The sequence below is a fragment of the Cetorhinus maximus genome, chromosome 1, assembly GCF_964194155.1.
Source record: "Cetorhinus maximus chromosome 1, sCetMax3.hap1.1, whole genome shotgun sequence".
NCBI classification, from domain to species: Eukaryota; Metazoa; Chordata; class Chondrichthyes; order Lamniformes; family Cetorhinidae; genus Cetorhinus; species Cetorhinus maximus.
The window spans coordinates 187,048,174-187,073,659 of record NC_135879.1 but is presented as its reverse complement, the minus strand read 5'-3'; the positions used below and the strand labels follow the sequence as shown (position 1 = coordinate 187,073,659).

The 25,486-nt window shown below is 44.4% G+C and overlaps 1 protein-coding gene across 1 annotated transcript in view; it reads left to right on the top strand.

The window, feature by feature from the left end:
* Positions 1 to 25,486, top strand: part of LOC144685893 (long-chain-fatty-acid--CoA ligase ACSBG2-like) — a 137,938-nt gene that overhangs the window by 70,220 nt on the left and 42,232 nt on the right. The window contains exons 5-7 of the mRNA XM_078550901.1: positions 6,790 to 6,910; positions 12,343 to 12,423; positions 12,596 to 12,745. Coding sequence (XP_078407027.1) covers positions 6,790 to 6,910; positions 12,343 to 12,423; positions 12,596 to 12,745 — 352 coding nt within the window. The remainder of the gene's footprint in view (positions 1 to 6,789; positions 6,911 to 12,342; positions 12,424 to 12,595; positions 12,746 to 25,486) is intronic.

Below are 25,486 nucleotides of genomic sequence, written 5' to 3'. Positions count from 1 at the left end.
ATCTACCCCTCTTAGTATATTCCCATTTATTATGTAATCCCTGTAACTGTTTGATCTCCCTAAATGTATGACCTCACACTTCTCTATGTTAAAATCCATCTGCCACTTTACCGCCCACTCCACCAACCCATCTATATCGTTTTAGAGATTATGGCTATCCACTACTTGGCCAATCTTTGTGTCATCTGCAAATTTCCCAATTGTGTCCCCCAAGTTCAGGTCCAAATCGTTGATATATAACACATACAGCAAGGGTCCCAACACCGAGCCCTGTGGAACACCACTTGAAACAACTTTCCATTCGTAAGAGCATCCATCGACCATTACCCTTTGTTTCCTGTTACAAAGCCAACCTTTTATCCAGTTTGCCACATTACCCTGAATCCCATGGGCTTTTACTTTCCTGACCAATCTGCCATGTGGGACCTTGTCAAATGCCTTGCTAAAATCCATGTACACAACCTCCACTGCACTACCTTCATCAGCCCTTCTTGTCACTTCCTCAAAGAATTCAATCAAATTTGTGAGGCAAGACCTTCCTTTAACAAATCTATGCTGACTATCCCTGACTAGTCCATGCCTTTCCACATGTGAGTTAATCCTATCTCTCAGGATTGATTCTACTAATTTGCTCATGTAAGACTAACTGGCCTATAATTGTTTGGCATTTCCTTTGATCTCTTTTTAAACAATTAAACATCTACAATTCTGCGTTCAGTTGTGACCTGCGCTTCATGGGAGGGATGGCCTAGGAGTGGGGAGAGTGCAGATGTTCCTGATCTGGATGCATGCTGGCCTGGAGAGTTGGAGTGATGAGGAAACATTGCATATACTTGCGACATTTGCCATGGAGCACAGGAGATTGACAGGTCACATTATTGACCTTCATACTGTTATGAGGGGCATAGAACGGGTGGACAGAAGGCAACATTTCCCCTTGGTGCAGGGATGACTAATGTGGTGGCATTTAAGTTGAGTGCCATGAGGTTGACAGGTGAGGTGCTGAGGACCTTTTGGACAGTGTAATGTGGGACGCACTGGCTGAAAGGGTGTTGGAGGTACAAACCCTCCTAAGATGCAATAAGTATTTGGTTGTGCAGCAGCGATGCCATGGCATGTTAGGCCATGGGGAAAGTGGTCACAAATGGGATAAGGCGAATTTGGAAGGTGTTAGATACGTGCACCCTCAAGGGGCCGAGGGACCTTAGTGTATGACCCACACGTCTGACTGTATCAGTCTGTGAATGAGCAGTGTTGCAGCATTAACGATTGCAGCAATCATCAGTGCTTTGGATGGTGGGGAGACAGAGTGTATGGGACTGTGGCCCTCAAATATCTGGCTGCTGCACCCCAGCCTCACCGACACCTGCTGACCTGGCCGCCTCCCTTCTCCCCAGCTCCATGGCCTGCTCCTCATAGGTGGTGAGGCACTGCAGCATGGCGTGCCCACCACCAGTCCTCTGCCGCTCCCTCATATTGCTCTCAGTTTTTGCCTGCTGAACAGAGAAGAGCATTTATTGGGGCTGATCGCTCATGTACCCTGCACGCGCACGCCGCACCCCAACCACAGTGGCCCATCTGAGGCCTCCAGTGGCTCCTGTCCACACTACTGGTGATCAGTCCCCAGAAGATAGTACGGCTGGTCCCAAATCCCTCCCCCAATGGACATCTTGGACACATTCGGTATCCATCACTTTGAATAACACACGGGTCTTAGTGCCCATGGCAAGGAGGAGCAACTAGGTGCGGCGCCGAGGCCAGTGGTTGGCTCTTGGCCACGACACCTTGAGGCCCCCCTTCCACCATCTCATCACCATCAATAAGACATATATTGAAGTTCTGAGTATGTGTCTAGCTGCTTCCCCTGCAGGTTGCCCCCAGACTACTCAAATACGACAAACACCAACATATGCTGCGGGGAGAACCCATCTTCTCCTCAACCACTAAGGCTGATGTAAGCATGGTCACTATCTGTTTGCCCACCCAGCGTGCGCCAAATGCCCAATGCAGTAACGACACTAAGACGTGGGGGGTTGGGAGGGGCCTCGAAGGCTAAGACTACCTGCTGGGTAAAATGGTCAAGGCTGACATGGTACTCACCCTCCCAGAGCGCAACAAATCATTGAAGTGCTTGCGGCACTGTGTTCCGGTGCACCGCACAGCATCTCGAGAGCTAACAGCCTCTGCCACCTCCTGCCACGCCTGCCTGGTGACGTGGGGGGGCCCGCCTCCTCCCATCCTCTGGAAACAAGAAATCCTGATGGTTTGACACTTCTTCGAGGAGGTAAGCAAGGCAGGCACCTGAGAACCGAGGGGCACAGTGGCCCCCCCGCTGGCCTACCCTGCAGCCTGCCCCCTTCCTCCTCCTCTGCCCTCACCTCTTGTGCTGCCCGATGACTGGCCACGGTGAACAGCCTAAAGGAGGCTGCCTGGCCGCTCTTTATACAGACTGTCGGTTCCCCATTGGAACCGGCGGTCTGAACACGCCCACCGCCGATTTAATTTCCTCGATGTACACGGGAGTCGCAACCCTGCTGGGCGGGCCTTAATTGGCCCGCCTGTGCAAAACGGCAGCGCGGCCCGTTTCGGTAGCGGCGATCGGCTGCCCGCCCACCCGTCAAGCGCCAAATTCAGCCCATGGTGTAGTTTTTGTGAAATTTTGTGATGTAATTCTATTGGTTAAAATGAGGTGTCCAGATTTCTCTTTAAATGTTAACAATCCCTAACAGCGTAGCACTATGCATGGAATAAGTGAATTTTGTTGTCCAGCCATTTGAAGGCTGATTTCTTCAGGATAATTATACTGAAACTAGCTTTGTTGCAGGACATGACTAAATGCTTCGAAGGACCTAATTTTTATTTTTTCTGCTTGCATCACCCTCCTCTTGAGAACATTGATTCCTTCACAGGGTTAAATATCAAATTGAAGAAAAAGTGTGTAATTCCACGCGTATTGCTTGCAGTTTTGGTCTCCCTACTTAAGAAAGGATATACTTGACATAGAGGGAGTGCTGAGAAAGTTCACTAGGCTGATACCGGGGATGGCAGGACTGTCGTATGAGAAGAGATTGGTTTGACTGGGCCTGTATTCACTAGAATTTAGAAGAATGAGAGGGGATCTGATTGAAACATGTAAAATTCTAACAGGGCTAGACAGACTAGATGCAGGGAGGATGTTTCCCCTGGTTGGGGAGTCTAGAACCAGGGGCCACAGTCTCAGGATATGGGGCAGGCCATTTAGTACTGAGGTAGGAAAAATTTCCTCACTCAGAATTCTCTACCACAGGAGGCTGTGGAGGCTGAATCATTGAATATATTCAAGAAAGAAATTGATAAATTTTTGGATGTTTGGGGCAACAAGGTATTGAGAGAAAGCGGGAATATGGAGTTGAGATAGAGGATCAGTCATGATCATATTGAATGTCGGAGCAGGATCGAAAGACCGAATGGCCTACTCTGCTCCTAGTTTCTATGTTTCTATGTTTCCACAAAGATGAGTGGCAGGTCATAAGATTAGACAGAATATAAAGAACAGCAAAGAATGACTAGAAAGATTAATAAGGAGGGAGAAATTAGAGTACGAGGGAAAACTATCTAGAAATATAAAAGCAGACAGAGTTTCTACAGGTAATTAACGTGAGCATTGGTTCTCTGGAGAATAAGAATGGGGAGTTAATAATGGAAAATAAGGAATGGCAGATGATTAATTATGAATCAGGAGGTGCAAGGGAGGGAGGAACTTAAAACAATAACAATCATCAAGGAAAGGGTATTAAGAAAATTATTAGAACTAAAAGCTGACAAGTTCCCAGGTCTGATGGAGATCATACTAGAGTATTAAAAGAAGTGGCTGCTGAGGTAGTAGATGCATTGGTTTTAATTTTCCAAAATTTCCTAGATCCTGGAAAGGTCCCATCAAATTGGAAATTAGCAAATATGACTCCTCTATTCAAGGAAGGAGGGAGACAGAAAGCAGGAAACTACAGGCCAGTTAGCTAAAGATCTGTTGTGGGGAAATTGCTGGAATTTATTATTAAGGAGGCAATAGCAGGGCACCTAGCTAATCGCAATGCAAGCAGGCAGAGTCAACATGGTTTTGTGAAAGGAAATTCATGTTTGACTTAAGTTATTGCTGTTCTTTGAGGAAATAACAAGCAATGTAGATATGGATAAAGGGGAACCCGTGGATGTGATGTACTTAGATTTCCAGAAGGCATTTGATAAGGTGCCACATCAAAGCTTACCATGCAAAATGGCGAAGGGGGTAACATATTAGCATGGATAGAGGATTGGTTAGCTAACAGGGAACAGAGTAGGCATAAATAGGTAATTTTCAGGTTGGTGAGATGTGACGAGTAGAGTGTCACAGGATCTGTGCCGGGGGCTCAACAGTTTACAATTTTATCAATGACTTGGATGAAGAGACCGAATGTATGGCCGTTTGCTGATGATACAAAGATAGGTTGTGAAGAGGACATAAAGAGTCTGTAATAGATAGGTTAAGTGAGTGGGCAAAAATTTGGCAGATGGAATATAATGTGGGAAAATATGAATTTGTCCACTTTGGCAGGAAGAATAGAAAAGCAAGTATTATTTAAATAGAGAGAGATTGCTGAACGTTTGAGGTACGGAGGGATCTGGGTGTCCTGGTACATGAATCAGGATAAGTTAATATACAGGTATAGTAAGTGATTAGGAAGGCAAATGGAACGTTGTTATTTATTGCAAGGAGAATGGAATATAAAGATAGAGCTGCTTTGCTACAGTTGTACAGTTGTTGGTGAAACCACTGGATTACTGTCTATAGTTTTGATCTCCTTATTTAAGAAAGGATATAAATGTGTTAGAAGCAGTTCATGGAAGGTTCACTCAACTGATAACTGGGACGGGGTGTTATCTTATGAGGAAAGGTTGGACAGGCTGGACCTGTATCCACTGGAGTTCAGAAGATTGAGAAGTGATCTTATTGAAACATATAAGATCCTGAGGGGACATGACAGGGTGGATACCAAAAGGACGTTTCCTCTTGTGGGAGAGGCTAGAGCTAGGGAACACAGTTTAAAAATAAGGGGTTTCTCATTTTAAGATGGAGCTGAGAGGAAATTTTTCCTCTGAAGGTAGTGAGTCTTTGGAACTCTCACCTACAGAGTGGTGGAGGCAGGGTCAATGAATATTCTTAAGGCAGATAGATTCTTGACTAACAAGGGGATCAAAGGCTATCGGGGGTAGGCAGAATATGGAGTTGAGGCCCCAATCAGATCAGCCGTGATCTTACTGAATGGAGGAGCAGGCTCGAGGGGCCAAATGGCCTACTCCTGCTCCTGATTCATATGTTAGTTGCACAGGTACCAGTAACACTCTTGTGCCTAAGCTTAGTGTCCATCCTTCATGCAGAGTTTAGGGAATCAGAACTGACAGCCTTTTCATCTGTGGGGGACATCATTACCAAGTTTAATGTTGTCCTCATCATGCAGAAATCACTGAATTTTAATGTGGAGCAGGAACCCTGGCTAATTTTGCTCCCTAATCCAAGGGTGTTGGTGGCAATTGCAGCCCCCTAGGCACCCTCAGAACTGAGCTCTGCTAACTCTGCACAGTTACTCACTATCAAATCAGTTACTCACTATCTTGACAGTTGAACGGTCAAAACAAATTTTAATACTTAAAAGGTGAATTGCAAATTGTAAAATTGTAATGTTTCCAGCTGCAGTCCAATTGCTGTCCTGTTTTAGAGAGTTGCGTATAAAACTAAATTAAATGATTTGGAGGAAAATGTAACTGGGCTAATTAGTAAGTTTGCAGATGACACTAAGGTTGGAGGAGTTGCAGATAGTGAAGATAGTCAAAGGACACAACGGGATATAGATTGGTTGGAGACTTGGGCGGAGAAATGGCAGATGGAGTTTAATCCAGACAAATGTGAGGTAATGCATTTTGGAAGGTCTAATACAGGTAGGAATTATACAGTAAATGGCAGAACCCTTAAGTGCATCGACGGGCAGAGGGATCTGGGTGTACAGGTCCACAGGTCACTGAAAGTGGCAACGCAGGTGGATAAGGTAGTCAGGAAGGCATATGGCATGCTTGCCTTCATTGGCAGGGGTATTGAGTATAAAAGCTGGGAAGTCATGCTGCAGCTGTATAGAACCTTGGTTAGGCCACACTTGGAATATTGCGTGCAATTCTGATCGCCACATTATCAGAAGGATATGGAGGCGTTGGAGAGGGTGCAGAGGAGGTTTACCAGGATGCTGCCTGGTCTGAAGGTTATTAGCTATGAGGAGAGGTTGGAGAAACTCGGATTGTTCTCACTAGAGCGACGGAGATTGAGGGGCGACTTGATAGAAGTTTACAAAATTATGAGTGGCATGGACAGAGTAGATAGTCAGAAGCTATTTCCCAGGGTGGAAGAGTCAAATACTAGGGGACATAGATTTAAGGTGAGAGGAGAAAACTTTAGAGGAGATGTGCGGGGCAAGTTTTTAACGCAGAGGGTAGTGAGTGTCTGGAATTCGCTGCCAGAGGAGGTGGTGGAAGCAGGTACGATAGTGGTGTTTAAGAGGCAGCTTGACAAATACATGAATAGGATGGGAATAGAGGGATATGGACCCCAGAAGTGCAAAATGTTTTAGTTTGACAGGCAATATGATTGGCGCAGGCTTGGAGGGCCGAAGGGCCTGGTTCCTGTGCTGTACTTTTCTTTGTTCTTTGTTCTGTCAACAGCTGTGCAAATTCAGCATTGTCTGAAAAATTATACATGTAATAATATTGGTCTTCTCTCTAATGCAGTGGCTTGGCTGTTGGGATTTATACAACAAATTCTCCTGAAGCATGCAAGTATGTGGCACAACACTGTCAGGCTAATGTTCTGGTAGTGGAGAACAAGAACCAACTACTGAAAATTCTGGAGGTAGTATTTGTTTTGATTTTAGACTATATTCTGCTTTAATAATTGCATATGATTTTCACAAGCAGAAAGAATTATAAGTCATTGTGAACAGGAGGGTGGGCCATAGAATCCTTGAATGGAATATTATAGCACAAACAGGCACTGACACCTTCTTAAAGACCTATGTATCTGCATTAAGGCCACTCTCCTGCATTTCAAGTTGACCATTTATAGTGTTTAAAAATTAATCCTTGGCATGTGGATGTTGCTGATAATGCCAGCTTTTGTTGCCTACCCCTAGTTGCTCTTGAGGAGGTGGTGGTAGGCCCCATTCTTGAACTATTGCAGTCTGTGCAGTTAAGGTGATCCCACAATGCTGTTGAATAAGAAGTTCCAGAATTTTGACTCAGCGACAGTGGCGTGTTTCCTTTCCCCGTTTTTGCATGAAAAATATGTTTCTTCATATTGCTATGCATTGATTTGCACCTGCCAACTAAATGTTCATTCCACTAACTTACCTGTGACCTTCTGGTGTCTTTGATGATCCTTGCCACAATTGGCTTTATTTCCTTAATGTGGCATCTTCAACAAACATTTTTCTATATTCTTACAATTTCTAACTCCAGATCATTTATGTACATAGTATAATAAATAAAAGCCACCCAACACAATATACTTATGGAACACTATTCACCACATTCTCCATGTCTGAAAATTTCCTTTAGTTTCTATTCTTTTCTGCATTCCAACTCCATCTGCTCACCACCTCCTTAATTCTGTCCAAAATTACCTTTTATTTGGATCCTTATCAATTGATATAAACCATATCTACTGCATTTTCTTTTACATGTTACACCTTCAAGGAATCCTATTATGCATAGGATTACAAAAGGTGGAATTTTCCCATCCCTCCCACTGTGGGTTTCGAGGCGGGCAAGGCAGAGAATCCAGCGGGAGCTAAAAAGTCAGAAACCTGCTATCGTTAAAAACAGTTCACAATTCTCCCAAAGGTGGGTTTTTGGCAGGTCAGTTATCCTGTTGACTAGTAGCCTGAATGTCATTTACATTCATTAACATCTCATGAATGCTCATTAAAACAGCAGCTCGCCAGAATCGCCTCACGCCTTCCAGCGGGAAATTACATTAGCCTCAAACCCGTTTGAAAATGAATGGCATGCACAAGTTGGGATTTACCTTGCTCAGCTTGCGGACATCCAACGAGAGGAAGTTGATGGAAACCTACAGCTAACGGACCCTAGAGGAACACATGCATCGCATGGTGGATGGATCCTCATAGAAGCAAAGGCCAGAATTTTTCCGTCGGCGAGTTGGGGGCGGGACCCGCTCGCCGACGGGAAAATGACGTGGGATGATGTCGGGAGGAATCCCCGACATCATCCCGCCCCATTTAAATATTCAGGAAGGCGGGCCGACAGCGAAATCAGCTGTCCGCCCGCCGATCTGTCAATGGCCAATTGAGGCCATTGACAGGATAATTAACCCAATTAAAGGCCCTGCCCGTCCAACCTTAAGGCTGGCGGGCAGGCCAGGAGCTCCGGCGGGCAATAGAAAAAAATATGAAACCTCAACCACTGGCGGGATGAGGTTTCATGTCCGTTTTAAAAATCTTTAATAAACTTTATGTCATATTTATTAACATGTCCCATCTCGTGTGACACTGGGAGGGAGGAGAAGGCGTGAGGGCGGATGCGCAGGAGATGGGCCAGACACGGTTGAGGGCCCTGTCAACGACCGTGGGTGGAAAACCTTGGTTAAAGAAGAAGGAGGACATGTCAGAGGAACTGTTTTTGAAGGTAGCATCATCAGAACAGATGCGATGGAGGCGAAGGAACTAAGAGAATGGGATGGAGTCCTTACAGGAAGCGGGGTGTGAGGAGCTGTAGTCGAGGTAGCTGTGGGAGTCGGTCGGCTTGTAATGGATATTGGTGGAGAGTCTATCATCAGAAATTGAGACAGAGAGGTCAAGGAAGGGAAGGGAAGTGTCAGAGATGGACCATGTGAAAATGATGGAGGGGTGGAGATTGGAAGCAAAATTAATAAATTTTTCCAGGTCTAGACGAGAGCATGAAGCAGCACCGAAGTAATCATCGATACACCGGAGAAAGAGTTGTGGGAGGGGGCCGGAGTAGGACTGGAACAAGGAATGTTCCACATACCCCATAAAGAGACAGGCATAGCTGGGGCCCATGCGGGTATCCATAGCCACACCATTTATTTGGAGGAAGTGAGAGGAGTTAAAGGAGAAATTGTTCAGTGTGAGAACAAGTTCAGCCAGACGGAGGAGAGTAGTGGCGGATGGGGATTGTTTGGGCCTCTGTTTGAGGAAGAAGCTGAGAGCCCTCAGACCAGCCCGGTGGGGGATGGAGGTGTAGAGGGATTGGACGTCCATGGTGAAGAGGAGGCGGTCGGGGCCAGGGAACTGGAAATTGTTGATGTGACATAAGGTGTCAGAGGAATCACGGATGTAGGTGGGAAGGGACTGGACAAGGGGAGAGAGAAGGGAGTCAAGATAGCGAGAAATGAGTTCCATGGGGCAGGAACAGGCTGACACGATTGGTCTGCCGGGACAGTCCTGTTTGTGGATTTTGGGTAGGAGGTAGAAGCGGGCCGTCCGAGGTTGGGCGACTGTCAGGTAAATTTAAATTTAACATGTAAATTTAACATTATCTCCCTGATTTCTCTATTATATTCCTTTAGAAATGAACCCCAGTACTTTGAACTCTCTATTGTCTTACCAACCTATGGAGCTCCTTTTAAGTGTTTTAAGTACCTGTATCCCAGATCGCCATGCTACCCCTCCAGGTTACTCATCCTACCTAAATGAAGCACCCCACGCCCCACTATATTGAAATTCATATGCTAATTATCTGCTCATTTGGCAAGCCTGATTGTCACTTTTTTTAGGGATATATATTTAATGGCCCTGAGTAACTCCTGTGTTTCCCAAGTGCTTACTAATTTCATCCTGGATTGGTTGACCAACAAATGAAGACTACAACAATAACTTCTTATTATATAGCAGCTTTAATATAGTGAAACATCCCAAGGTGTTTCATAGGAGCACCAATTCACTTAAGGATATTGAGACAGATGACCAAAGGTTTGGTAAAAGAGGTAGGTTTTTAGGAGTTTCCAAAGTAACTATTGTCTAATTTTTGTACTATTTTATGATTCTATTTCCTGGCTTGTTCTTGGTTTGTTTTTTGAAGGGGGCGGATTCAAATTTATCTCCCTGCAGTCCACTGCCACAGTTTTTCTTTTCAAAAAATATTGGAAGCCTATGAAATTTTGTCCTCAGTTTCTCTCGGGGTTTTCAAGTTTAAATCATTGATTCCCAATCATTTTACCTACCTTTAAGTTTGGTTGGCTTGGTCAACTTCTTTTCTCTTTGAATAATAACTTCACCCAGTTTTGACCTGCTAGATCTGTTTGAAACCTGTCCCATTTATTACAGTGGCAGTGGCGCACAACATAATTGAGGGCACCCTCAATATGAAGACGGGGATTTGTCCACAAGGACTGTGTGGTGGTCACTCCTACCAATACTGTTATGGACAAATGCATCTGTGACAGGTAGATTGGTGAGGACAAGGTCAATTAGGTGTTTCCCTCTTGTTGGTTCCCTCACCATCTGCCACAGATCCAGTCTAGCAGGTATGCCCCTTAGAACTTGACCAACTCGGTCAGTAATGGTGCTACTGAGCTAATCTTGGTGATGGACACTGAAGACCCCCATCCAGAGTACATCCTGTGCCCTTGCCACCCTCAGTGCTTCCTCCAAGTGGTGTTCAACATGGAGGACCACTGATTCATCAGTTGAAGGTAGAGGGAGAACGGTAGTTAGTAATCAGCAGGAGGTTTCCTTGCCCATGTTTGACTTGATGACATGAGACTTTTGAGATGTCATGGGTCTAAAGCCAATGTTGTCTGGAGACCAGGCAACTCCCTCCTGACTATGCCACTGTGCCATCATCACTGAGTCTGGGTCTGTCCTGCTGGTGGGGCAGGACATAACCATGGATGGTGATGGTGTGTCTGGGACATTATCTGTAAGATGTGATTCCATGAGGATGACTATGTCAGGCTGTTGCTTGACTAGCCTATGAGACAGCTCTCCCAATTTTGGCACAAGCCGCCAGAGGTTAGTAAGGAGGACTTCGCAGGGTCGACAGGGCTAGTGGCAGATAACGTTTGTGGAGCAGGTCAACACCCTTTGCAGAACTGCCTGATTTTTTTTGTATCATTTATTTACGTCCTACTTCTTTCCCCCTTGCTGGAATATATTTGATTTGCACCTTTTGCACATTATGCACAATGGTTCTGTTAAATTTTTCTTCCATCAGATCCTCTTTTTATCCTTTTTATAATCATGCTTTTACTTGCTCACATGAGTAGATCAATTTGAGAATTGGATGTGTAACCATAATATGTAGAGTGAATTAATGAATCAGGAAATCCATGATAGAATGGACATGCATTTGGTTGTAGTGTATTTACATCAGGTACTGAGGCTGTCCGTGTCCAAATGCAGCAAGATCTGGACAATATCCAGGCTTGGGCTGACAAGTAGCAAGTAACATTCATGCCACACAAGTGTCAGGCAATGACCATCTCCAAAAGAGAGAATCCAACCATCGTCCCTTGATGTTCAGTGGCATTACCATCACTGAATCCCCCACTATCTACACCCTGGAGGTTACAATTGACCAGAAACTGAACTGGACTAGCCATATAAATACTGTAGCTACAAGAGTAGGTCAGAGGCTAGGAACTCTGTGATGAGTAACTCACCTCCTGACTCCCCAAAGCCTGCCCACCATCTACAAGGCACAAGTCAGGAGTGTGGTGGAACACGCTCCACTTCCCTGATTGCATGCAGCTCCAACAACACTCATGAAGCTTGACACCATCCAGGACAAAGCAGCCCATTTGATTGGCATCCCTTCCACAAACATTCACTCCCTCCACCACCAATGCACAGCAGCAGAAATGTGTGCCATCTACAAAATGCACTGCAGGAATTCACCAATTCGACAGCACCTTCCAATCCCACAACCATCTAGAAGAACAAGGGCAGCAGATAGATTGGTACACCACCAGCTGTAAGTTCCCCTCCAAACCACACACCATCCTGGCTTGGAAATATATCACCGTTCCTTTACTGTCGCTGGGTCAAAATCCTGGAACGTCTTTCCTAACAGCACTGTGGGTGTTCCTACACCATATGGATTGCAGTGGTTCAGAAGGCAGCTCACCACCACCTTCTCAAAGGTAACTAGTGATGGGCAATAAATGCTGGCCTAGCCAGCGAAGCCCACATCCTGTGGATGATTTTTAAAAAATGATTAGGCTGAATTAACTTTATTTGCTCTCTGTTTTCTAATTAAATCTTGTAATGAATATTTAAAACTATTTTTGACTTTTGTTTTTAGGTTCAAAGTCAGTTGCCTCACCTCAAAGCAATTGTTCAGTACAAGTTTGAATTGGAAGTACTTCAACCAGAACTTTATACTGTAAGCGTTCTTTCATTATTGATTCCAGAAGCTTATTTTTTATGTCATTTGTAAGTGTTTGAGCAATTAACTCAAACATTTACTGTGCATAATAACATTGTTCAAGATCTTAAGATATTATTTGGCTGTTTTGAAGATCAGGTGTAATAATTTACTTTTAAACTTTCCTAAGTGGAAGAAATTTATGGAACTTGGGAAAGATATCCCAGACGCAGAGCTGGATGAAATTATAGACTCTCAGATGGCCAATCAATGTTGTACAATAATCTACACATCTGGAACAACAGGGGTTCCTAAAGGAGCCATGCTTAGCCATGATAATGTAAGTTTTGGTCAGATTTATTTTGTACTTGGTAATTGTTGAGACAATTAATGCTAAAGTCCAAAAATATTTTATTGCTCAAGATGTAGTGTCTTTTGGCGCATTAAATAAATTTGACGATTAATGCATTGAACCTTCGGAATGTGGCAATTCCCACCCTGCCAATTCACTTATTTTTTAAATGAGTTTTTGTTTCCGTTCCTTTTTGAACAGAAATCTAAAGTGGTACCTTTTATATGTACCTTTTTATGTTTTGTCAGAAACTAAGCTTATATGAAATAACTTAATTTCTTTTGTTCGGTGGATATGGTTAATGCTGACCAGGCCAGCACTTATCGTTCATCCCTGATTATGATTCGAATAGGTGGTAGCAAGCTACCTCCTTGAACCATTGAAGTCCATTTGCTGCAGGTACACCCACAGTGCTGCTAGGTAGTCAGTTCCAGGAATTGACTCTTTGATGATGAAGGAACGTGATATATTTGTAAGTCGGGATGGTAGGTTGGGAGGATGTTGCAGCTGGTGGTGCGTCCATGCACCTGTTGCCTTTGTTCTTTTAGGTGGTAGAGGTTGCATGTTTGGAAGGTGCTGTCGAAGGGGCTTGGTGAGATGCTGCAATGTTACGGTGTTACCATTAATATGGTGTGCCGGTGGTGGATGGCAAGCCAATCAAGCAGATTGAATTGTCCTGGATTGTTTGGAACTTCTTGTGTTGCTGGAGCCTCACTCATCCAGGCAAGTGGAGAGTATTCCATCACATTCCTGACTTGTGTCTTGTAGGTGGTGGACAGATTTTGGGCAGTCAGGAGGTGAGTTATTTGGTGTGGACTTCCCAGTCTCTAATCTGCTGTTGTAGCCACAGTATTTATGTGACTGGATCAGTTTGCGGTCAATATCCTCAAGGATATTGATGGTGAGGCATGTAGCTATCATAATCATATTGAGTGTCAATGTTTCTTACATGCTAAAGATAGTCAGTCATTGCCTGGCACTTATGGGTGTGAACGTTACTTGCCATTTATCAGCCCAAATCTTGATGTTCTCCAAGACTTTCCACATGCAGGCTGTTTCATTACCTGAGGAGTCACGAATGGTGCTGAACATTGTGCAATCATCAGCGAGCATCCCCACTTCTGACCTTATGATGGCAGAAAGGTCATTGATGCAGCTGAAGATGGTTGGGTGTAGGCCACTACTCCTGAGCAACTCTTGCAGTGTTGTCCTGGGGCTGAGATGATTGGTCTTCAATGACTATAACCATCTTCCTTTGTGCTAGGTATGACTCCAGCCTAGTGGAGAGTTTTCATCCAAATCCATCGACTTCAATTTTACTAGGGCTCTTTGATATCAAGGGCAGTAACTCACCCTCAACTCTGGATTTCAGCTCTTTTGTCCATGTTTGGACCAGGGCTGTAATGAGGACAGGAGCTGAATAGCCCTGGCAGAACCCAAACTGAGCATCGGTGAGCTGGTTGTTGTTGAGTAGGTAGCACTTGATAGCAATCTCAACAACACCTTCAATCACTTTGCTAATGACTGAGAGTAAACTAATGGTGATAATTGGCTAGATTAGATTTGTCCTGCTTTTTGTGGTCAGGACATAACTGGGCAATTTTCCACATTGTCAGGTAGTTGTCAAATTTCAGCTATACTGAACAATTGGCATAGCTAATTCCGGGACACAAGTGTTTAGGGGGAGATGGTGGCTTAGTGACAATGCCAGTACACTGGTAATCCAGAGGTGCAGACTAATGCTCTGGGGACCTGGGTTCAAATCTCACCACAGCAGCTGGTGGAATTTAAATTAAATTCATAAAATTCAATTAGCTAATAATCCTGGAATTGAAAAACTAGTTTCAGAAATGGTGACCATGATCATAAAAACCCATCTGATTCACTAATGTCCTTTAGAGAAGGAAACCTTCTGTCATTACCTGGCCTGGCCTACATGTGACTCTAGGCTAACAGCAATCAGGTTGACTCTGAACCACCCTCCGAAATGGCTGAGCAAAGGCAATTGGGGATGGACAAGAAGGCACTCCTCCCATGAAAGAATAAAAAAAAACTGCCACAGCTAGAAGCAAATGGAAATTTGAGTGTATAATCCATAATTCACTACAGATTTGTAAAAATGTTATCTCCCATCTTCAACTGAATTTCAAGAAGTGGTACTTATTCTTTGATAAAAACAAAAAGCTAAAAGCTACTGCGGATGCTGGAAATCCAAAACAAAAACAGAATTACCTGGAAAAACTCAGCAAGTCTGGCAGCATCGGCGGAGAAGAAATCAGTTAACGTTTCGAGCCTTCATGGCCCTTCGGCAGAACTGTTCTGCCAAAGGGCCATGAAGGCTCGAAACGTTAACTGATTTCTTCTCCGCCGGTACTTATTCTTTATTGCATTAATATAAGCACCAAAGGTTGAAATGGACAATCATGAAAGCCAGAATAAATTAAAATAACAGAATTTTGACAACAGCTTCTAAATGTGAAGGGGTCCCGGGGCTGAAAGTTGGGGGTTGGCCCTGCTTCGGCAGACCTGGAGCTGTATTTTATGGGCCAGTTACTTGACTGCCTATTAGGGATGGAGGCCTGCGCTCTGAGCTGCTGACCAATCAGAGGCCTTTGGTTCAGCAGCCTCAGCAGTGCCACCCAGCAAAGTGGTCACTGCTGAGGCAGACAGGAGACTTGGGGCCTACAGCAGATAGGCGAATAAAATACTTTAAACAATCACAGGGGCCACCATTGGAAGGGAAACCCCCTTGGTACGATTGTTGGAGGTGGTGGTCTGTGTACCCTGCTGCGGCTTCTTTGTTTCATAAAACCCTCCCCCATCTTCCGCACACCTCTATTTAGCTGGTGGCCCCTTCACGGTGGCGGCCGATGTGCCACTGACAAGATGCTGATAGTGCTGTCAAGTGGTCCCTAATCAGGCCTTTAAATATGGGAATTATTTGCTGACCTCTCTGGGGGGTGGGGCAACCAGTCTGTTTCTGATCCCGCTGTTGGTAAAATTACCAGAGGGCAGGACAGAGTTGGGGAGCTGATTCAGTGTGACAGCCCGTGATTTTAACAGCTCCCTCCCCTGCCTCCCGGGGGCAGGTAAAATTCAGCACGTAATTTTCCAGCACAAAAGTAGGCAGTCCAGCCTGCAACACCTTTGCCAACTATCTGAAAGGTCTATCTCCTTAATCCACTGCTCTTTTCTCACAGGGCAGAATTTTGCTCTCGTCGGGCGGTCGCAGTGGGTGGGCCCAGGATTGGCCGGGAAACTGACCGCCACCCACGATCGGGCCCCGACCGCGATTTCACGTTGGATGGCCAGTTAACGGCTAGTCAGCATGAAACATGCGATGCAGCGATCGGCACTGTAGGGGTGGGGACGGGAGGAGCGCGAGCGCTGAAGTTCATGCATGCGCATGAGTGCGCGCAATAAAAGTTCCCTGAGACATAGAGCTGCCTCAGGGAGCTGAAGATTTTCATCAATAAAAATAAAGATTTTTAAAATAATGAAAACATGTTCCCTCATGTGACTCTGTCATATGAGCAGTGACATGTTAAATATAAGTGTAAAAAGTTTTTATTTTTTTAAATCACTGGTTGAACCTCATCCCGCCTGTGGATGAGGTTTCACCAAAAATGCAAAGGCCGCTTGGCCTTTTCGCCTGCCCCCAACTGAACGGTTGGATGGGCAGCGAAAAATTCCAATCAATTGGTTGATTAAGGGCCTTAATAGGCCGCTTAGTCATCGGTGGGCATGCTGTCGATTCCCGCGTGTGTCCGTCAACTGAAATATCTCACGAGTGCGCAATGATGTTGGGACACTTGTCCAACGTCATCGTATGTCATTTTACGCGAAAAATCCTGGGCACAATGTTTTATTCTTTTTCAGGTATTTACCTTCTCCCTATTTTAAAACCACTTTTAAAACATTGTGATTTCTTTAGCTTAATTGTTCAATGCTTCCAGTTCTTCACAAAGTGGGCTGAATGTAATGATGGCGGTGTTGACCTTGGTAGAGGGCTGGAAAGCCAGCAGCAGTCCTGCAGCGGCCATTCATAGAACCATAGAATACTACAGCACAGAAAACAGGGCATTCGGCCCTTCTAGCCTGTGCCGAAATATTATTCCGCTAGTCCCATTGACCTGCACCTAGTCCATAACCCTCCAGACCTCTCCCATCCATGTATCTATCTAATTTATTCTTAAAACTTAAGAGTGAGCCCGCATTTACCACGTCAGATGGTAGATCGTTCCACACTCTCACCACTCTCTGAGTGAAGAAGCTCCCCCTAATGTTCCCCCTAAACCTTTCCCCTTTCACCCTAAAGCCATGTCCTCTCGTGTTTATTTCTCCTAATCTAAGTGGAAAGAGCCTACTCGCATTTACTCCGTCTATACCCCTCACAATTTTGTAAACTTCTATCAAATCTCCCCTCATTCTTCTACGCTCCAAGGAATAAAGTCCTAACCTGTTTAATCTTTCCCTGTAACTCAACTCCTTAAGACCCAGCAACATCCTAGTAAATCTTCTCCGCACTCTCTCAATCTTACTGATATCCTTCCTGTAGTTAGGCGACCAGAACTGCACACAATACTCCAAAGTTGGCCTCACCAATGTCTTATACAACCTCACCATAACATCCCAACTCCTATACTCAATACTTTGATTTATGAAGGCCAGTATGCCAAAAGCTTTCTTTACAACCTTGTCTACCTGTGACGCCACTTTCAGGGAATTATGTATCTGAACTCCCAGATCCCTTTGTTCCTCCGCACTCCTCAGTGCCCTACCATTTACTGTGTATGTCCTACCTTGGTTTGACCTTCCAAAATGTAACACCTCACACTTTTCCGCATTAAATTCCATCTGCCATTTTCTGGCCCATTTTTCCAGTAGGTCCAGATCTCTCTGCAAGCTTTGAAAGCCTTCCTCGCTGTCCACAATGCCTCCAATCTTAATGTCATCAGCAAACTTGCTGATCCAATTCACCACATTATCATCCAAATCATTGATATAGACAACAAACAACAATGGTCCCAGTACAGATTCCTGAGGCACACCACTAGTCACAGACCTCCAGTCTGAGAAGCAATCATCCACTACCACTCTCTGTCTTCTCCCACACAGCCAATTTTGAATCCAATTTACAACCTCTCCATGGATACCAAGTGTCTGAACTTTCTGAACTAACCTCCCATGTGGGACCTTGTCAAAGGCCTTACTAAAGTCCATGTAGACAACTTCCACAGCCTTTCCTTCATCTACTTTCTTAGTAACCTCCTCGAAAAACTCTACAAGGTTCGTTAAACACGACCTACCACGCACAAAGCCATGCTGACTATCCTTAATCAGCCTTTGGCTGTCCAAATAATTATATACCTTCCAATAATTTACCTACTACTGACGTCAGGCTCACTGGCCTGTAATTACCTGGTTTACTTTTGGAGCCTTTTTTAAACAATGGAACAACATGAGCTACCCTCCAATCCTCCGGCACCTCATCCGTGGCTAAGGACATTTTAAATATTTCTGCCAGGGCCCCTGCAATTTCTACACTAGTCTCCCTCAAGGTCCGAGGGAATATCATGTCAGGCCCGGGGGATTTATCTACCTTTATTCGCTGTAACGCAGCAAGCACCACCTCCTCTTTAATCTCTATATGTTCCATGAAACTACTGCTTGTTTCCCTTCCTTCCTTATATACTATGCCAGTTTCCCGAGTAAATACTGATGCAAAAAAACTGTTTAAGATCTTCCCAATCTCGTGAGGCTCCACACATAGACGGCCACTCTGATCTTCAAGGGGACCAATTGTGTCCCTTAGTATCCTTTTACTGTTAATATACTTGTAGAAACCCTTCGGGTTTACCTTCACATTATCTGCTAAAGCAACCTCATGTCTTCTTTTTGCCTTCCTGATTTACTTTTTTAGTATTTTCTTACATTTTCTATACTCTACAAGTACCTCATTTGCTTCTTGTTGCCTATACCTGCTATACACCTCTCTCTTCTTCTTAACCAGATCGCCAATATCCCTTGAGAACCAAGGTTCCCTATGATAACTTTGCCTTTAATCCTGACAGGAACATGCAAACTCTGCACCCTCAAAATTTTGCCTTTGAATGCCTTCCACTTACTGAACACATCCTTGCCAGAAAACAACTTATGCCAATCCACTCTTCCTAGGTCCTTTCTCATTTCCACAAAATTGGCCTTTCTCCAATTTAGAATCTCAACTCGAGGACCAGACCTATCCTTATCCATAATTAGCTTAAAACTAATGACATTCCTGGAAGCCCTGATGCTATTCAACAGTCATCAGCTAATTAACTGCCTGGTGTTGGGGATTTCATCCCATTTAAGGATGAAGATCCTGCCTCCCAATAGTGCCAGCCAGTCAGAGGGATGGCAACTCTTTCAGTCCCCGTTGCGCCACCAGGAGCGATGGCCAGTGTTAGTACTGCATCCAGCCAAGACCAACAGGCCAGTCATTCACTTCACTTAGGCAGGCCCCGGTGAGGGGGTGCGGGTGGGGGGTTGGGGTGATGTGGTCATTGTAATAGTGGGTGGGACTGTCCGAGGGGATGACTGGTGCCACCCAGGAGCCACGGGGTGCCCGATCTGGTTGGCCACTCCCCCAAACTGAGTCCGAAAGAAGGCCACCAGATTTTACTGGGAGGTCTCCCATGTGGTGTAGGGTTACTGTCAGCGGTGGTGGGATGGGGCCCTTAAGTTCTTTTATTCTTCCATGGGACGTGAGCATCGCTAACAAGGCCAACATTTGTTGCGCATCCTTAATTACCCTTGAGAAAGTGGTGATGGTCCTTGAATTGCTACAGTCCATCTGGTGTAGGTACAGTCCCAGTGCTGCTGGGAAGGGAGTTCCAGGATTTTGATCCAACGGTATAGTTCCATGTCAGGATGGTGTGCGACTTAGAGGAGAACTTGCAGTTGGTGGTGTTCCCATGCATCCGCTGCCCTTGTTCTTCTAGGTGGTAGAGAAGGTGCTGTGGAAGGAGGATGATGAGTTGCTGCAGTGCATCTTGTATATAGTACACACTGCTGTCAGTATGCGTTGGTGGTGGAGGGAATGGAATGCTGATCAAGGAGACTGCTTTATCCTGGATGGGGTCAAGCTTTTTGAGTGTTCTTGGAGCTTCACTCATCCAGGCAAGTGGAGAGTATTCCATCATACTCCTGACTTGTGCCATGTGGGTGGTGGACATTGTGCAACCATCAGCAAACATCCCTAATTCTGACCTTATGATGGAAGGAAGGTCATTGATGAAGCAGCTGAAGATGGTTGGGCCTAGGACACTGCCCTGAGGAACTCCTGCAGTGATGACCTCTGGCTCAACCACCTTCCTTTGTGCTGGTATGACTCCAACCAGTGGAGAATTTACCCCTTGACTCCCATTGACTTCAATTTTGCTAGGGCTCCTTATTGCCACACTCTGTTAAATGCTGCCTTGATGTTAAGGGCAGTCACTCTCTCCTCCACCTCTGGAGTTCAGCTCTTTTGCCCATGTTTGAACCAAGGCTGTAATGAGGTCAGGAGCCGAGCGGCCCTGGCAGAACCTAATTGAACATTGGTAAGCAGATATTACTTTGTATGTGCTGCTTGATAGCACTGTTAATGATACCCTCCATCACTTTGCTGATGATCGCGAGTATACTGATGGGTCAGTAATTGGCTGGGTTAGATTTGTCCTGCGTTTTGTGGGCAATTTTCCACATTGTCAGGTAGATGCCAGTGTTGTAGCTGTACTGGAACAGCTTTGTTAGGGACGCAGCTAGTTCTGGAGCACAAATCTTACAAGCTATAGGTAGGAAAGTAAATTGTGAAGAGGACATAAGGGTGCTACAAAGGGATATACAGAGGTTAGGTGAGTGGGCAAAAATCTGGCAAATGAAGTATAATGTGGGCAAATGTGAAGTTGTCCATTTTGGCAGGACACATTAAAAAGAAGCATGTTATCTAAATAGTGAGAGAATACAGAGCTCTGAGATGCAGAAAGATCTGGGTGTCCGAATGCATGAATTGCAAAAGGTTAGTTTGCAGGTACAGCAAGTAATAAGCGGAGCTATTAGAATATTATCATTTATGGCAAGGGGCATTGAATACAAGAGTAGAGAGATTATGCTTCAGTTACACACGGCATTGGCGAGTCCACATCTGTAGTACTATGTACAGTATTGGTCTTCTTATTTAAGGTGTTATGATCCCAGCTGATGTTACTACTGGGCAAGTCAGGTCCCTAGATGGAACCTGGCCTTTTACTTTTTGTTTAGAAACGTCGAGGGCAGTTACTGAAATGAGTCACAGGAGTCAGCTGATGAACTTTTAACTAAAGAATAAAACATTTATTAAACAAGAAAATATGAACTATATTACAATACTCCTTCGCCCATAACTATATCTTTACAGATATATACAGATTCGTAAGGATAACACAAGTTACCAAAATCTATCTTATACTCTAATATTCACAGTAAGTATACAGTGCATATGAACAAATAGGCAACCTGTGCTCGGGCACACTGCACTCCAAGATCAAGTGATAGATGCCGCCCCAAAGCAGATGCTATGGATCTCTCATTAACTCTTCACAGAAGCTTGTCATGCCGTTAGCCAACCGGTTTGACTGAACTCCATCTTTCTCCTGAGGCTTTCCAATCTCAACACTCAAAGTATTCATCTTAGAATCGTCTCTCAAATGACGCTTTCAATTGGATGTCTTCCACAAGGATACACCTCCAGGGTTTTGATCTCTGCTTCCAATGTCCTCTACCCTGGATTGCCACGTGCATTCAAGCTTCACCTTCCAAGCACTCTTTGATATTCAACTGTGCCAACAGAACACTACTGCTTCACAGGCCCAAAGTAAGGAGTCACCAACCTTTGGCTGTCTCCTCAGATTGTCTGGCTTCTAGCAAGCCCACTTTACCTTGATTCTGCTCCCCACAGCTTTCACTCTTTAAAATGAAGCCTTATTCTCTGCTCCTTACTTTTAACTTCACTGACCAGGATCTGTCCCAGATTCCTGTCCTTTTCCCTTGATTTTCCTATCTTCCTGGAACCTTCTGTCCCACTCCCTTTTTTCTGGGACTTTCTTCTTTACTCTTTGAAACCTGTTTCCTGCAGTTCCCTCTCCTTTGTCCAGCTTCTCCTGGCCCCTGCTTCCAACTGAACTAAAGCTGCTTTCTGTTTTTCCCTGTCTCTCTGTGGGCCTACTGTTGCTAGGCAACAGCACAGTCTTTTTCTACTTTGTTTTAACTTTGCTAAAACACTTCAGGAATTGTAAAACCTTATTAAAATTGCAGGTATACAAACAGCTTAGAGACTTCTCAGCTCCTTTTCACAGAACCTCTAAAATGAAACCAAACCCAGGATTCACCTTTCTTAACACAAATTAAAAAAAAATAAACTTAAAGCTATAGCTTATTCCTGACACCCACAAATACAAATATGAATTACTTAAAACTATCTCTAGTTCCTAACAAAGGAAAGATGTAAATGTATTAGGAGCAGTTCAGAGAAGGTTCACGAGGTTAATACCTGGAATGGATGGGTTGTCTTATGAGGAAAGGCTGGACAGGTTAGGCTTGTATCCTCTGTAATTTAGAAGAGTAAGAGGTGACTTGATTGAAACAAACAAGATCCTGAGGGTACTTGCCAGGGTGGATGTGGGAAGGATGTTGCCTCTTATGGGAGAATCTAGAACTCGGGGTCACTGTTTTAAAATAAGGGGTCGCCCATTTAGGACAGAGGTTAGGAAATTTTTTTTCTCTCAAGGGTTGTGAGACTTTGGAATCTCTTCCTCAAAAGATGGTTGAGGTAGAGTCCTTGACTATCTTTAAGGCAGAGTTAGATAGGTTCTTGATAAGAAGGAAGTGAAATGTTATCAGGGAGTGGTAGGGAAACTATTGGAGAAAATTCTGAAAGAGAGAATCTATCTCCACTTGGAGAGGCAAGGTTTGATCAGGAATAGTCAGCATGGCTTTGTCAGAGGGAGGTCATGCCTAACAAATTTGACTGAATTTTTTGAGGAGGTGACCAGGTGTGTAGATGAGGGTAGTGTAGTTGATGTAGTTTATATGGATTTCAGCAAAGTCTTTGACAAGGTCCCACATGGGAGACTTATAAAGAAGGCAAATGCACATGGGATACAGGGAAATTTGATAAGGTGGATTCAAAATTGGCTTAGTTATAGGAGACAGAGGGTGATGACAGAAGGATGCTTTAGTGACTAGAAGCCAGTGTCCAGTGGCGTACCACAGGGATCTGGGTTCCCTATTATTCATCATATATATAAACGACATAGATGACTATGTGTGGGTAGGGTTAGTAAGTTTGCGGATGACACAAAGATTGGCCAGGTGGTTAACAGTGAGGTTGAGTGTCTTGGCCTACAGGAAGATATAGATGGGATAGTCAAACAGGCAGATAAGTGGCAGATGGAATTTAACCCTGAAAAGTGTGAGATGATACGCTTTGGAAGGAGTAATTTGACAAGGAAGTATTCAATGAACGGCAGGACACTAGGAATTTCTGAGGAACAAAGGGACCTTGGTGTATGTGTCCATAGATCTCTGAAGGCGGAGGGACATGTTAGTGGGGTGGTGAAAAAGGCATATGGGATACCTGCCTTTATCAATCGAGGCAGGATTACAAAAGTAGGGAGATCATGTTGGAGTTGTATAGAACCTTGGTGAGGCCACAGCTGGAGTACTGTGTGCAGCTCTGGTTGCCACAATTTAAGAAGGATGTGATTGCACTGGAGGGGTTGCAGAGGAGATTCACCAGGATGTTGCCTGGGATGAAACATTTAAGTTATGAAGAGGGGTTGGATAGACTTGGGTTGTTTTTGTTGGAGCATAGAAGACTGAGAGGCAACCTGATCGAGGTGTAGAAGATTGAGGGGCATGGACGGGGTGGATAAGGAGCAGCTATTCCCCTTAGTTGAAGGGTTAGTCACAAGGGGACATAAGTTCAAGGTGAGGGGCAGGAGGTTTAGGGGGATCTGAGGAAAAACATTTTTACCCAGAGGGTGGTGACGTTCTGGAATGCACTGCCTGGGAGGGTGGTGGAGGTGGGTTGCCTCAAACCCTTTAAAAAGTACCTGGATGAGCACTTGGTACGTCATAACATTCAGGGCTGTGGGCCAAGTGCTGGTAAATGGGATTAGGTCGGTAGGTCAGGTGTTTCTCAAGTGTTGGTGCAGACTCGATGAGCTGAAGGGTCTCTTCTGCACTGTGAGATTCTGTGATACTGTGAGGGGTACGCAGGAATGTGAAGTTGAAGTTATAATTAGATCAGCCATAATCTTATTGAATGGCAGAGCAGGCTCAAGCGGCCGAGTGGCCTACTCCTACTCCTAATTTCTATGTTTGCATGCCACTTAAGGACCTGAATTGGCCTCTGGGCAGGAAGGCCATTCCCTTTTAACTTATTGGTTGTATGATGTGCCCTTATGTGATCTTCTGGGGTTTCAGAAAGTAGTAGCACTTATACAGTTAACAGACTGTGACTTATACCAAAAAATTGCCAAAACCAACCCCTCCCTCCCCACGTGCTCACTCCTTCAAATTAATTAAACCAAATTTTGAGCACTATTTGAACTGTTGAAGTTCAGCCTTGGATTTATCCATACAGGGCCCAAAATGAGTCCATCAACTGGCTGAAATAACTGTTCTAACTTGTAGGTTATCCCCCTTCCTGGGTTCAGAGATCTACTCTGGATATCAATGACTCGATGTACAGTTTACTAGCATTACAAGCAACACTTGTATTAACCTAAATCCTTTAGTATATAAATCGATATCAATGTAAAAATACTGATACAAATATCTGCTAATGTATACTCACAATCCGGTTGCTTGGTTTCTTCAGTGACAGACAAGATCGGGTAATCGAAACGTCCTGTTCTGTAACTCGCGTTGATAGCTGACCAGGCTATCTCTCTTCCAACTGCAGCCACGAGTCTCCTGCATACCCGGTTCTTATACCCTTCTGTCAGACCTGCATACTATATTTGCAGTGATGTTGCTTTCTCATTGGCTCAGTGCTTTCAGCTTCAGACTACCTCCCGATGAGATGATGGGTCCTTGGGTCATCACAACTTCCCGCATCCTGATTGCAATATTCAAACCATGCTGGGCTGGTCCTTTGCTCCAGGGTTCTGTTTGTGTAGGTGTAGTTTGACTCATTTCTGCCTACATGTCTAGGTATGTTCTCTTTTTGCCTGGGCATATTCTCTCTTCTGGTCGTTGTCTGTCCACAATCTAACCCTCTTCCCATCTGTTCTTGGTCCACCAAGCAACCATCTTGCATTTTACTAAAAATACATTGTTCAATCTCTAATACTACGTTTGGTATGACCTCTACAAAGAAAACCAGTACATACATCATTTCAAAAATGTGGATCAAAGAAACAAACTGCAAAAAATATCAATATCTCTAAAAATGCTGGGCAACTTCTACTCTGACAATTTCATCATGATCTCGTTCTATCCCTATATTGCAAAAGCCAATGGTTCAATTACAGATGTTATTCTTTTCACTTACTGACAGCTAAACCACACTATGTTGTTTAACAATAATGCATATGTTGCTGTTGCCAGGTTTATTAACACTTTTGTGCTCACAAACTCAATGTGGAATTGTATAAATGGAATACTGATGGTGCCTTAAATAGGTGTTATAGATGATGATTATTTCTTTCATTGAAAAATTCT